The sequence below is a fragment of the Odocoileus virginianus genome, chromosome 29 (genome assembly GCF_023699985.2).
Source record: "Odocoileus virginianus isolate 20LAN1187 ecotype Illinois chromosome 29, Ovbor_1.2, whole genome shotgun sequence".
Lineage (NCBI taxonomy): Eukaryota > Metazoa > Chordata > Mammalia > Artiodactyla > Cervidae > Odocoileus > Odocoileus virginianus.
The window spans coordinates 28,871,522-28,883,960 of record NC_069702.1 but is presented as its reverse complement, the minus strand read 5'-3'; the positions used below and the strand labels follow the sequence as shown (position 1 = coordinate 28,883,960).

The window sequence follows — 12,439 nt, the reverse complement described above, 5'->3', positions numbered from 1 at the left end:
GCTTGTCATTTTCTCTCAAGAGATTTTTTATTTCTGTGGATTTACTCCTGAATGACTGGTGTCTATGTTGGCAAAGTACGTATAGTATCAAAAGGAAGTGAAAGTTTCAATGCCTATCCTTGCACTCAAACTATTCTCCAGTTTAAGAAAGCAGAACATCCTTTGGATTCATATCCATGAAGATAAAAACTTTTATAAACTTTAGAGGACAGACTTAACCTTTTGCAAGCATACTGAGTCCTTGCTATGTATAGAACAGTTGCATTAGATATTAAAGATTAAAATTGTTCTCAGTCATGGTCTCTACCCTGAAGGAGTTTCATGGATTTCCCTACTTCACTACTCATATCCACTGCTAGGTTGGAATTAACTTTGTACTTGTATCTTGGACAAACCATAAGTTCTTTTCTTCCACCTCTGACTTCAACTAATAATCTATAAACCTTTCAAGGGAAGGTATTCTGTCTTATTGTTTTTATCTAACACAAGATCTAGCATAGGTGTCCAATGAATGTTTATTTAAAGAATAGTTTTTTAAGCAAAGATATGAGCATATGCAAAGGCCCTGGGGTGAGGACGAGTTGGTGTGTTGGGAAACAAGTAATCAACTAGTGTGACTAGAGCCTCTGGGAATTAGTGATTCAAGATAAGGTCAGTGGAAGTGGGGCCCAATCACCACTGAACAGACACTCTCAACTTCGGCATTATTGTCTTTCTGAATAATCCTTTGTTGGTCTTGTGTATTGTAGGCTATTTAGCAACATCTCCGGCCTCTATTCCAGTCACACTCTTTCTCCCAAGTTGTCATGACCAAAGATATATCTCCAGACATTACTACCTGTCTCCTGGTGGGCAAAATGGTTATGGTAAGAAACACTGGTATAGGAGAATTTTATAGTGCTTAGGTGTTACATTCTAAGTGAAACAAGAAGCCACTGAAGGGTTTAGGGCAGGGAAGTACCATGCAATGACTGAGATTTTAAAGAGATTACTCTATGAGGAGAGTGAACTGTCAGGGACGAGTATAAAGCAGAGGTTTCTGTGGCTAGAGCTGCATTGAGGGCCAAGGGTTGCTGAGTGAATGTGAAGGAAGCCAGGAAGCTGAAAAAGGCAGTGGCCCTTGGGACGAGGGGTGAGGAGAAGATGTCACATGGCATTTTACAAAAATGCTTCCCATTGCTCTTATGATTAAAACTTCCAAAGCCTTTAACAAAACATGAAAGTTCTTAACTTCTTTAGCCTTATTTTATACCTTTCCCATCTCCTAAGCACCAGCTCAACTTAATTTTCTCAGAATGGCAGCCCATTTGCCTGTTGTTTTCCCCCTGACTCCCTATATCTTGTCTTCCAGCTGATTATGGCTCATGTTTTAGGGCTCAACTTGGATACCACCTCTATGTAAACCATCCCTGACTTTAAGCTGAGTTGAATGAATAAAGGTGCTTCCCCTCTCATGGCATCCCAAGCTCACCCTTACTATCGACCTTTAGCACTGTGATATTGAGAATGCCTGTTGATTTCTCCCGCTCTTTTATTACTCTCTGAACCATTTGAGGACAAGGACTGTGTATTAACTGTAATTATATTTCTAGGATCTAGCAGAGTGCCACTGAACAGATGAATTAACCTGCATTCATTTATCCAACAGACACTTATCTAGTGTCCACGCTGTGGTGGGCTCTGTGTCATGTGCTGGAGTTTCGGTAGTAGAGAAAAGCTTTGCATATGGTCCGTGTCCTCATGGACCTTCTAGTCCCTGAGGGAGATGTGTCATTCCAATAATCAATCACATTGTCGCATTGCAGATAAGTATGGTGCTGTGTAATCAGGGCAGGGTGCTTGAAGAGTCTGTAAGAGAGGGTTTGATCAGTCCAGAGGTACTGGGGGTTCCAAGGTAGCAGCACTTACCCGAGATCTCACAGGTCATCAGTACGGTTAGCTGAGTGAGCCTGGGTAGTGAGAGGAACACAGGCGGGCCCAGGACTCATTACGTAGGAACAGGCTTTAGGGAGCCAGTAACCTGCTGAGAATGAATGACTTAAATAATTGAGTGTGGCTGCAGTGAGAGAAGGAGGGTTGGGTCTGGAGAGAGAACAGTGTGGAAACAAACCATGTAGGGCCTTCGGGTCAAGTTGATGATTTTCCCTTCCTTTTAAGAGCATCAGGTACTCTTGGCCTAGTTAAGGGAAAAGAAGACTTTTTGAAGGGGGTGATGTCAAGAGGCAGGGTAATTATGTGTTTATAATTACTTTGTCCCAGAACTTTTATTTGTTCTGATGGTTTTGCAGTTACCTTTGTATTCTACTTTCCACAGTCCTCATTCCACCCTCTTTGGTATTATGTGGCCCCTTTTTGCTAGTCTCCAGGATATCTAGTTCAGACTTGTTTTACTTGAAATAGTTTAAGAAACCCTGGAGGGACTTCTCTGGTGGTTCAGTGGTTGAGAATCCACCTGTTGAGACATGGGTGTGATCCCTGATCCGGGAAGATCCCACATGCCGAGGGGCAGCTAAGCCCGTGTGCCGCAGCCGCTGAGCCCACACTCTAGAGCCCGGGCCACTCCACAAGATAAGCCACTGCAATGAGAAGCCCATGTACTGCAACTCGAGAGTTAGCCCCTGCATATCACAACTAGAGAAAGCCCATGCAACGCAATGAAGACCCAGCACAGCCAAAAATAAATAATTTTCTTTCTTTTAAAAAAAAAGGGTTAAAAAGCTGGTTTGATTTAAAAAAATAGAGAGAAAGCATGTGGGTAGCTCACCTCCATGACTTTTTCTGCAACCACTATACTTTTGACCCATTGGTCTGGTCAGTGTGCACATCCTTAGGTTATTACAGTTTCCATGGTGACAAGATATGGGGATTCTGCCCATCAAGTACCATGTTGGTACTTCTAATATAGTCTTGAGTGATTTAGTCTAAATAGAACTTGTAGCTATGTGATATTTCCAGATGTTGTCCACCTCCCCCTTATCCCCACAAAAGGTTCAGATTTCTGCCAATAAGCAAGTAAGTTTTAATTTTTTGTATTGCTAACTAAGAGTTTATATTTGCCACTCAAAAGAATGTACACATTCTACTTGTCATTCACTTTTTAATAAACTTCAGTTGAGCATTGACTATACATCATGTGCTCTGCTTAGATATTCAAGATGCAGTCCAGTTCCTCATGTTACTTATAGTCAAATATCAAAGACAAATAAACACACCTACAATTTCAAAACATCATGATGAATGCTGTGATAGAGGAAAGCATAATTTAACAGGGAAACGTAAAGGAAGAGACCTAACCTAACCAAACTCACCTATCTCACCTGGGATAAGAAAGGAAAAACAATCAGGAAAAAAAAAATTTCCTGAAGGCTGATTTATGAATGAGTAGGACTGAGCCAAGGGAAGAATATAGGCTTTTCTAGGGAGGGATGTTACGTGGGCAAAGACGCCAAAGGCATCAGTAAGACGTATTTGAGGAATTGGTTGAAAGTGGCTGTAACATAAGATCCAAGTAGGACAGAGGTCAAAGATGAGGCTGTTGATGTGAACAGAAGCCAGGTTGTGAATGGCCAACACACCCACAGGCAGAAGTCAGCAAACCCTCTATGTCCCACCTCAATATAAAGCCAGAATGCATACAGTTTTTACCCTGTTCACTGGTGCCGCCCTGATTCCAACCACGACAGTCACTTGCACGGGTCATAGCAGCCGCCTCTTCGTGGTTACTGTTCTCTTCCATCTGCTTCTAACACAGCATCCATGGCATTTAGAATGTAAGCCAGTCATGTCATTCTTTGCTTTGAAACCCTACAATGGCTTCCTGCAGTATTCAGCATACAAATCCAACTTTAGTTCTCCTTAGTGCTTTCCACTGTTTTAGATACTGTGTAGATTACTTGTTTATGTTGTTTACCAGTGCTTCCTTTGGTAGAATGGAAACTCCACTAGTGCAGGAATTTTTGTCTGGTTTATTTGCAAATATGTCACCAACACCTAAGCCTGTGTCTGTTCATAAGTTGGCAGTCAGAGTTTGTTGACAGAGTGAATGACTGAGACCCCCAGATGTAGCATATATTCGCCTCATTAGTCACTCCCTTGCCCTCCTCTCCCCTACCTTAAACTAGTCCCAGTTCAAACCCTTATGCTTCTTACTGCAATGAACTGGTTTTATGAGTATATATTAACCTATTTGTCTCTCAAGGAGGCTTTCATTCTTAGTTAAACCTGGACAAAGTAAAAATATGCTTTTCTTTCTTGTGTCAGTTATCCTTCCCTGTGATGCGTTCTCTGAGAACATGATGAGACCCATGTGTGCAAGCCAGGGGAAAATCTTGGCATTTCGGTGAGAAGAGCGTAGTGTTCTGAATAATGTAACAGGATCTGAATGATGGGGTCGCCGGGCTCCTGGTGAAAAGCCCACTCTCATTTCTCACAGTCAGCCTCCCCATTCCCTCAGGTTGCTCACACACTGGCTTCTGGCGCCGCTGCTTTCATGCTGTGAAAATGGACTGCTCTGTTTTCTCAGGCTCTGTAGGGGGGTCAGGCATTTGGTTTCTTCACAAACAGAGCAGAGAAATATAATCATAGAGTAACATCGTGGACGCATTAAACAATATTTATTTAGTGAGTAAAAGAGCTAGACCTTTTGTTACATCGTCTGCTCTTCCAGTCAGTAAATGTTATGGTGACTCTCTGGCAGTGTTTGAAATCAGCCTATTCTTATTAAGGGAGTATAATTACCTTAAGTGTAATGTTTCAGAGGTTGTTAAACCATTATTTTCGTGTACTATGAGAGGTGAGAGATGGTCTTTTATGTACTTCTTTGTCTTTATTTTTTAATTGAAGTACAGTTGATTACAATGTTGTGTTAGCTTAAGGTGTTCAGCAGTGATTCAGTTTTTCATATTATATATTTATATATATATATACATACATACATATATATATAAATCTTCCTTTTTAAGATTCATTATTGGTTGTGCGGTCAGCTGCTGTTGGTTATCTACTTTATATATATTACTGTGTTTATGTTAATCCCAAACTCCTAATTCCCAACCCCCATTTTTCCATTAGTAACCATAAATGTGTCTTCTATGTCTGTGAGTCTATTTTTGTCATGTAAATAAGTTGTTATATCATTTTTTTAGATTCCACATAAAGTGCCAAGGTTGCTTTTCTTAAGGCTGCTTTCAGATCTCTAGTCTACATGTGCTGAGTACTCTGTGAGTGAACAGCGTACTTCGAAATAGTCAAGCAAAGAATGCATTGTGTCTGTTTTTAAGGAGCTGATGGTGCTTACGTTAAAACAACCAGTATCACTGTTGCTACTATCATCATTCATTGGGCTCCTACTCTATATCCATCACTACCATTTATGCTCCCACAAGAAACTTTGCCTCAGTTACTTTATTAGGGGATCTCAGTATCTCCTCAAGGTAGTTGTATATGTCTGTTTTTCCAATTATGTGATTGGATGCAGAGAGGATAATTAACAATAAACAAACAAGCTGTGACTCAAGCTCAAGGAGGTATATCATGTGACAGCTTTGCATTCGATTATTGAGAGATAGCCTGAGGAAGATGAAGCCTGGTTCAAGGAGCTCACCTTCCGGTAGATATGCATTCCAAGCAGAGTACATTGGTTTCTTTCGTAATCTTAACTCCCATCTGGAAGCATGACTAAATAGAAGTATGTGTGCTTTCTCCACATGGCTTTGCTACCTCTTGCTGCAGAAAGGAGCCGGCTATCACCTGGACCTCTTTTGGGTGGCTATCCTCATGGTGGTGTGCTCCTTCATGGCCCTTCCGTGGTATGTGGCTGCGACTGTCATCTCCATCGCTCACATTGACAGTTTGAAGATGGAGACCGAGACTTCTGCACCTGGAGAACAGCCCAAGTTCCTAGGAGTGAGGTATGTTAAATCAGAAAAAAATGGCTCTGCAAACCATGCCACTCCCACACCCATGTGTCAGTCACAAGGAGATGGGCCCGTGTGGAGCAGAAAGGACTGGTGACAAATGATTTATTTTGGACTCGCTGTTCTAGAAAGGGCTAAGTTTTCATTCGAAAGAGAGTCTTCAACAATTTCTTGAGTTCACTTCTCAAGTTACATATATTTCCTTTGAGTAGCAAAAGGCTAAATGGTACAGAGTAAAATCTCCAACAGGTCATTCCATTTCTTCAACATGCAGGTAATTTTGGAACTGTGGTGTGTACTATATCACGATCATAACTAAAGGCTAAAGCCTTTCATTTTTCAGCTCTGTTGAGACTTTCTAAAACTCTTGAGTCTGCTTGTGATTTTCAAGATTCTATGAAAGGAAAGGAATTTTTATTTTCCACTTAATTTTCTTTCTCATAAGCACTGAGAAACCTTGACCGCCAGCTGTTCAATCTGGGTAGCCATGAAGGGCTTCTATGAGACCTTTATACTCTCCTGTGTATTTTTTGCAACAGACTCTGCTCCTAAGTGCTCAGGCGACTAGCTCACATGACCGGGCCATCAGTTCCCACGCCACAACAGTGGGTGATTCTTTCTTGGGAGCTGGGGAAGGGGGTTGTTGTATGAGAATCATATTTGTTAAAAATTACTTTTGTTGTTGTTGATTGGAAATGAGACTGATGGGATTTACTGCATTTGGGAAATTCCCTGAGCTGTTTGTTAATTAGAATGTGGGGCAATGTAATAACTGTCTCCTGTGAAGGAAGGTGTAATTATATAACAGTACAACTTGTTTAAAAAATAAGGGTTTCATATAGGCCAGTAACTGATTGACCAAGAGCAAGGGATTTTTTAACCCTGATTCTAAAAGGACAAAGGATTTAGCGGAATTACTTTTTTCCCTTGATGAATTCAGATCACATACTGCAATAGTTTTAAGAGAATTTTATAGTTCTGTTGAGCCTGTAAGCTGCCCTTGAGGTGTTAATTACATATGATATCCACACCTTTGTGAAATATCGATTTGGTCAATGTAGAGTCTTTTTTTTTTTTTGAAGGTGAAAAGACAAGAGCATGTTTATGAAAATAAGAGGTAGATTGGTAATCTTTTGATTTGGTTTCAGGGAACAAAGAGTCACTGGAACCCTTGTGTTTATTCTGACTGGTCTGTCAGTCTTTATGGCTCCCATCTTGAAGGTAAATATATGAAATACTCACCTTCCCCTCCTTCTCAGAATACTGACAGATAATTGGATATGTGAAGAATAGAATTCTCCAGGAAGTATCAACGAGTTTTCTTATCACATGCATAACACACTGAATGAAGCAGGGATCAGGTAGAATGAAGACTTTAAAACCTTTTATCTTTATCTTCTTCTCACTCCTTCATTCCTTCTATTATTATTATTATTATTATTATTGCAGTAATTTGGTTGAACCATATTAAATTACCACGATTCTAATTTTTTGACCTATAGCTAGGGCAGTTTCGTATAGTTCACTTACTACCTGAACTCCACTCCCAACATTTTTCATTCTGCTAGTCTCTCTATATCCTTTCTTCCATCACTTCCCATTTACTTGTCTTTAAATCATACCCTCCCTTCCCACATTAGACTCCTGGATAACATGAATGACTCAGGATGATCATTTTGTAATTGTTCTCTTATTCTTAATGATTGCTGACTGTTTCTTTTTTCTTCAAATCACAAGACCTAATATCCACAAAGAGAGACTGAAATTAATGATTTATAACTGGAAAACTTTAGAAATGAACTTTTGAGGAATAAAAATGATAGATTATTTAGAAAGTTAGGGTCAATATGCAGGTTTGACTGGTGGGGTGAATGTCTCTCTAACAGATGACTATAAACTGTATATGAAAGCCTATTTAGAAGTAGAGATGGTACTAAAAAGTGTAATATATATATGTATATATATGTATGTCATGAAACTTTCCATTTTCTTTTGTGACACAAATATTTTATTCTTTTTTATTATAGAAACAATACTTGCCAATGATTGATAATTTGTATCATAGAGCTTGGCATTACAGAACAAAGCATGAATATCACCTATGGACCTAATAATAACTGTCAATAAACTCTGTTAGCAGTATCCTTCCAAATTTTTCTCTGAAAATTTTTGTTTGCTTTTAAACAATTCTCATTTTTAAATTGGTTTTTTAAATGCCTATTTAATTATACAAGTAATGAAACAGTACATTTAAAGAACTCAAACAATTCAGAAGTTACAGGGCAAGGCAAAACTTCATTTCTTTCAAGTTCACACATTTATATGACAATTGCCACCTAGATGAACTCATGAAAAGTAGAAATATAATCCCAGCTTACAGCTTGGACTGACTTTACCTTCAGAATAATTAGATTAATGCACGCAATATGCACACAACAGTTTGTAAACAGTAAAAAAGGCTTAAGTATTCATCCTTTGCCCTTGATTTCCACAATGTCAGTTAATCATATAATTAATTTTTGACTGGAATCATGAAGGAATATGTATCTCATGTAACGTGTGGGGAAGTAATAGTAACTGCAAGGAATTTGTTTCTGGTTACATACAGAGGACCTTAAAAAAGGACAGATCTTATGTTCTGTGGGGACAGAGGGAATCTGTTGTCCCTTTGCCAATACAGAGCAGGCTGTCGGGTAGATTTGAGTTGTTGTGTTTCATAGCGTCGAATTCTCTGCTAAAGTGCTGTGTGTCTTCTGTCGCCCCATAGACCCCAGCACATCAGCTGGTGGAAAGTCTAATGACAGTTTTTTCCCACATGGCCAATGGAACCTCATGTGGACAGGGCAGCTCTTAGAGAGATCATTGTACCTCAAGTTGTGGAAGGCTCTACTCAAGTTCCTCAAGTTGTGGAAGGCTCTGCTCAAGTTCCTCAAGTTGTGGAAGGCTCTGCTCAAGTTCCTCAAGTTGTGGAAGGCTCTGCTCAAGTTCCTCAAGTTGTGGAAGGCTCTGCTCAAGTTCCTCAAGTTGTGGAAGGCTCTGCTCAAGTTCCTCAAGTTGTGGAAGGTTCTACTCAAGTTCCTCAAGTTGTGGAAGGCTCTGCTCAAGCTCCTCAAGTTGTGGAAGGCTCTGCTCAAGTTCCTCAAGTTGTGGAAGGCTCTACTAGGAAGGAATTTGCCCCTGGAGCCCCTGAAGGTGGACTCACATAACACAACTGCAGAGTTTCTTTTATAGGATCTCTTAATACATCAGTTCAGTTCAGTCGCTGAGTCGTGTCCGACTCTTTGCGTAGGACATAGCCACTAATAAAGATAAGTCAAAATCTTCCCATCAGTTCCTATGTACTCATCACTACCCACTGTTTTTTCATTTATTTTTATATTATTTCTTTTCATGAATGCAGTATAAAATCCTAACTCAAAAAAGTCAGATGTGTTTAAATTTTTTTGTTTGTTATAGCAGATTGGCTTTAACTTGGAGAATCTGTCAACTGAGTAATTATGCCTGATTCCAAAGGGACACAGAGAACAGTGTATAAACTGCTATTTTTAGGAAGAAATGCAAAGTCTCTTCCTAACTCTTTTCTCATCCAAGTATGACTGCAGGGAAGTTAAAGCTGAAAGAACTTTATTTCTTCGTTTTATGCTGATTCTTTTTGCCCCTGATTTGTAAAGCATGTTACTATCTACAGGAACAGATTACAGTGCAGAGAAAGGAGTGATATAGATACAAGGGATCACTGAGCATAGCTTGCTTTTCCTTTGACCTTCCTTAAGTACTCATGTTCTGGCTCCCCCTCATTCGGGTACTAGTATCCATGATTGTGGCTATTTCCACCTGGCAACTTTGGGTCAATACAAAGGAGTCAATAGGAGAATCAGTGAAAAGTGAAAAAGGAGTTCAACAACATTTGTGCTGGGCAAAATTTTGCCCAAAATGTGGAAAATGAAATTGTTTTGCTAATGTAGTTTCCATCATATTGTAGGAAATATAGACTTAAAAACAAGGGTTCAATAGTCTAGCACTGACTATTGCAATTCATTGCTTCAGTTAGTGAGGCTATTCCTTACTTCAGGAACCACATCTGAAAAGGTCAGCCAGTTTCAGATCAGGTGCCTTTCTTAGCACTGAAGTTTGCTAAATTACATGCATTTCACTACAGGAACCTTGTTAGCTCATTTGAAAAGTCAACACAGGAAAAAAAACAGATGTTGAGAGTAGTTTAACTGAAACCTAAGTTATGACTGAGAAAAGTCAAGATTAACAATTAACCTCTGAATTCACTTAGAAAGTGGTATTAGCACCTAACTTGGAGGAGGGAATGTGACTGTGTCTATATAACTGTGTGTTTTAACGAAACACATGACAACTTTAAGGAATGGTTTTACTTCAAAGAGCTGCCTTTGAAAGGTAGATCAAATGAATGAAACAGAAAGAAACATGTGACTTTTTAAAATTTCCTCCCAACTCCCTTCCACCTTTTCCTCCCAACTCCCAGGACCCCTCACAGGTTTGGTGGCCTCCGGTGATGCTAGTTATAATATTTTCTGCCATGCATTAAGTAGTCTGGGTAGTCGCTCCCCATGCCCATGTAGGCAGACTTACTGTGAACATTGATTACTTTGAAGTTGATGACTTCTGTTTTGATCTCTTTGCCAAACTCTGTCTTTTTACTGAGAAGAGTGCAATGCAGGGAATCGTGGTGTACTAGCTTTAAGTTCAGGAGGATACCCCTTGACCTTGGCCAGCAACCAGTGGTACATGCTTCACATCTCACCACTGGTTCAGTACAAAACTGCTGAGAAGCAGGAATAGCCGACTTCCCAGGCTAGCTAGACAGTTTAGATCTGTGTTTCTGCAGCGGAAATACTGACTGTTAAGCTAGTGTTCTATATGGGGAGACTCAGGGAGACCAAAGAGCAGGAAGGAGATGAAAGGCAGTTTCTGCAGCTTACTTTTTCCATTCTTCTGGCTAGCCTAAAGCAATAAAGATCAAGAAAAGTTCACTGCTATTTCTGTTGCCTTTGCTTGAATTAGTTTATCTTTAACATGAAGACTGACCAGAATTTATCCTTCAGATTTGTTCAGTGATCTAGAATGTGGAGGAGAGCATTTAATTTGTGTTTGGCAGACATTTGTTGAGCTCCTGCTATATGCTGTACACTCTGCTCAGTAACAGGGAAACATGGAGAAGTGATAATGAAGATGATGATGTTGATGATAAAGATGATTGTATTCATAGCTCCCATTTATTGAACTTGGCTTTGAACTAAGGACTCTGCACATACTTTTTATATTTAGTTCTCCAATAACACCTACCAAAAGTATACTCACTTAGAATTTTTTTAATCTTAAAAAAGCTTTTAATTGGATTTCTTCACCAACCATATAATACACAGTTACTATGTTGTTAACATCTCAAATTTCTTTTTTTTTTAAATTTTGTATTGGGGAATAGCTATTTAACAAACAGTGTTGTGATAGATTCAGGCAAACAACGAAGGGATTCAGCCAAACATAGACATGCATCCATTCTCTCCCAAACTCCCCTCCCATCCAGGCTGCCACATAACATTGAGCAGAGTTCCATGTGCTATACAGTAGGTCCATGTTGGTTATCCATTTTAAATATATAGTGTGTACATTTCCATCAAAAACTCCCTAACTATCCCTTCCTATATCTACTTTATAGTTAAGAAAAATTGTGAGTAACTTGCCAGGTCACAAAGTTCTTGAATTGTTCAAGCCAAGATTTGAACTCAGGCAGTTCTGAGTCCAAAGCCTGATCTCATAACCACATGGTGTATCACCTTTGAGATAAAACAGTATTTGCCCTCAAAGAACTATTCACTTTCATTTTCCTTGAGATGATCTTCCCCAGCTTTTCCGACCCAATATCTAATTCTCTCAAGTATAGAGAAAGATAGCCGTTTTACAAACTTCTTCATCATAGCTCGCTCCACAACTTCAATGCTTACGGACCAGATTGCAAACCTGCGGCTTCCTTATGTTGATTTTTCAGGCTTAAGGGTGTGAAGATATTGTTTTAATAATATGTCCCTGAAGACAGTTGTTCGTGTTGAAAAAGCAATATTGTAAAACTTCGATAAAACCAAGGCTCATATTCTGACCTTTGTAGCCCTTCTTCTGTCTTAAACTCTGCCATGTCAGGCCCAGCACAGAGGAGCCAAGGAAACTTGAGCTTTGCACTTGTAGGCTTCTCGACCTGCCACTAAAAGCCCTCTTGATAATGATTTCAGTACTACGTTCATTGAGGAGGGCATGACAACCCACTCCAGTATGCCTGCCTGGAGAATCCCCATGGACAGAGGTACCTGGCTGGCTACAGACCATGGGGTCTCAAAGAGTTGGACACAACTGAGCAACTCAGCCCAGCACATCTCTACATTCGTCAGCTATCTCTGATGATCCAGACCCTGAACTAAATATCTGTGCTATGCAGTCTTTGTTATGGGGCTTTCCTGGTGGCTCAGCAGTAAAGAATCTGCCTGCCAGTGAAGGAGAGG

General features: G+C 39.8%; 1 protein-coding gene across 6 annotated transcripts in view; it reads left to right on the top strand.

The window, feature by feature from the left end:
- Positions 1 to 12,439, top strand: part of SLC4A4 (solute carrier family 4 member 4) — a 422,503-nt gene that overhangs the window by 389,978 nt on the left and 20,086 nt on the right. For all 6 annotated transcript variants that reach the window (XM_070458312.1, XM_070458313.1, XM_070458310.1 and 3 more), the window contains exons 19-20: positions 5,731 to 5,909; positions 7,064 to 7,136. In XM_070458312.1, coding sequence (XP_070314413.1) covers positions 5,731 to 5,909; positions 7,064 to 7,136 — 252 coding nt within the window. The remainder of the gene's footprint in view (positions 1 to 5,730; positions 5,910 to 7,063; positions 7,137 to 12,439) is intronic.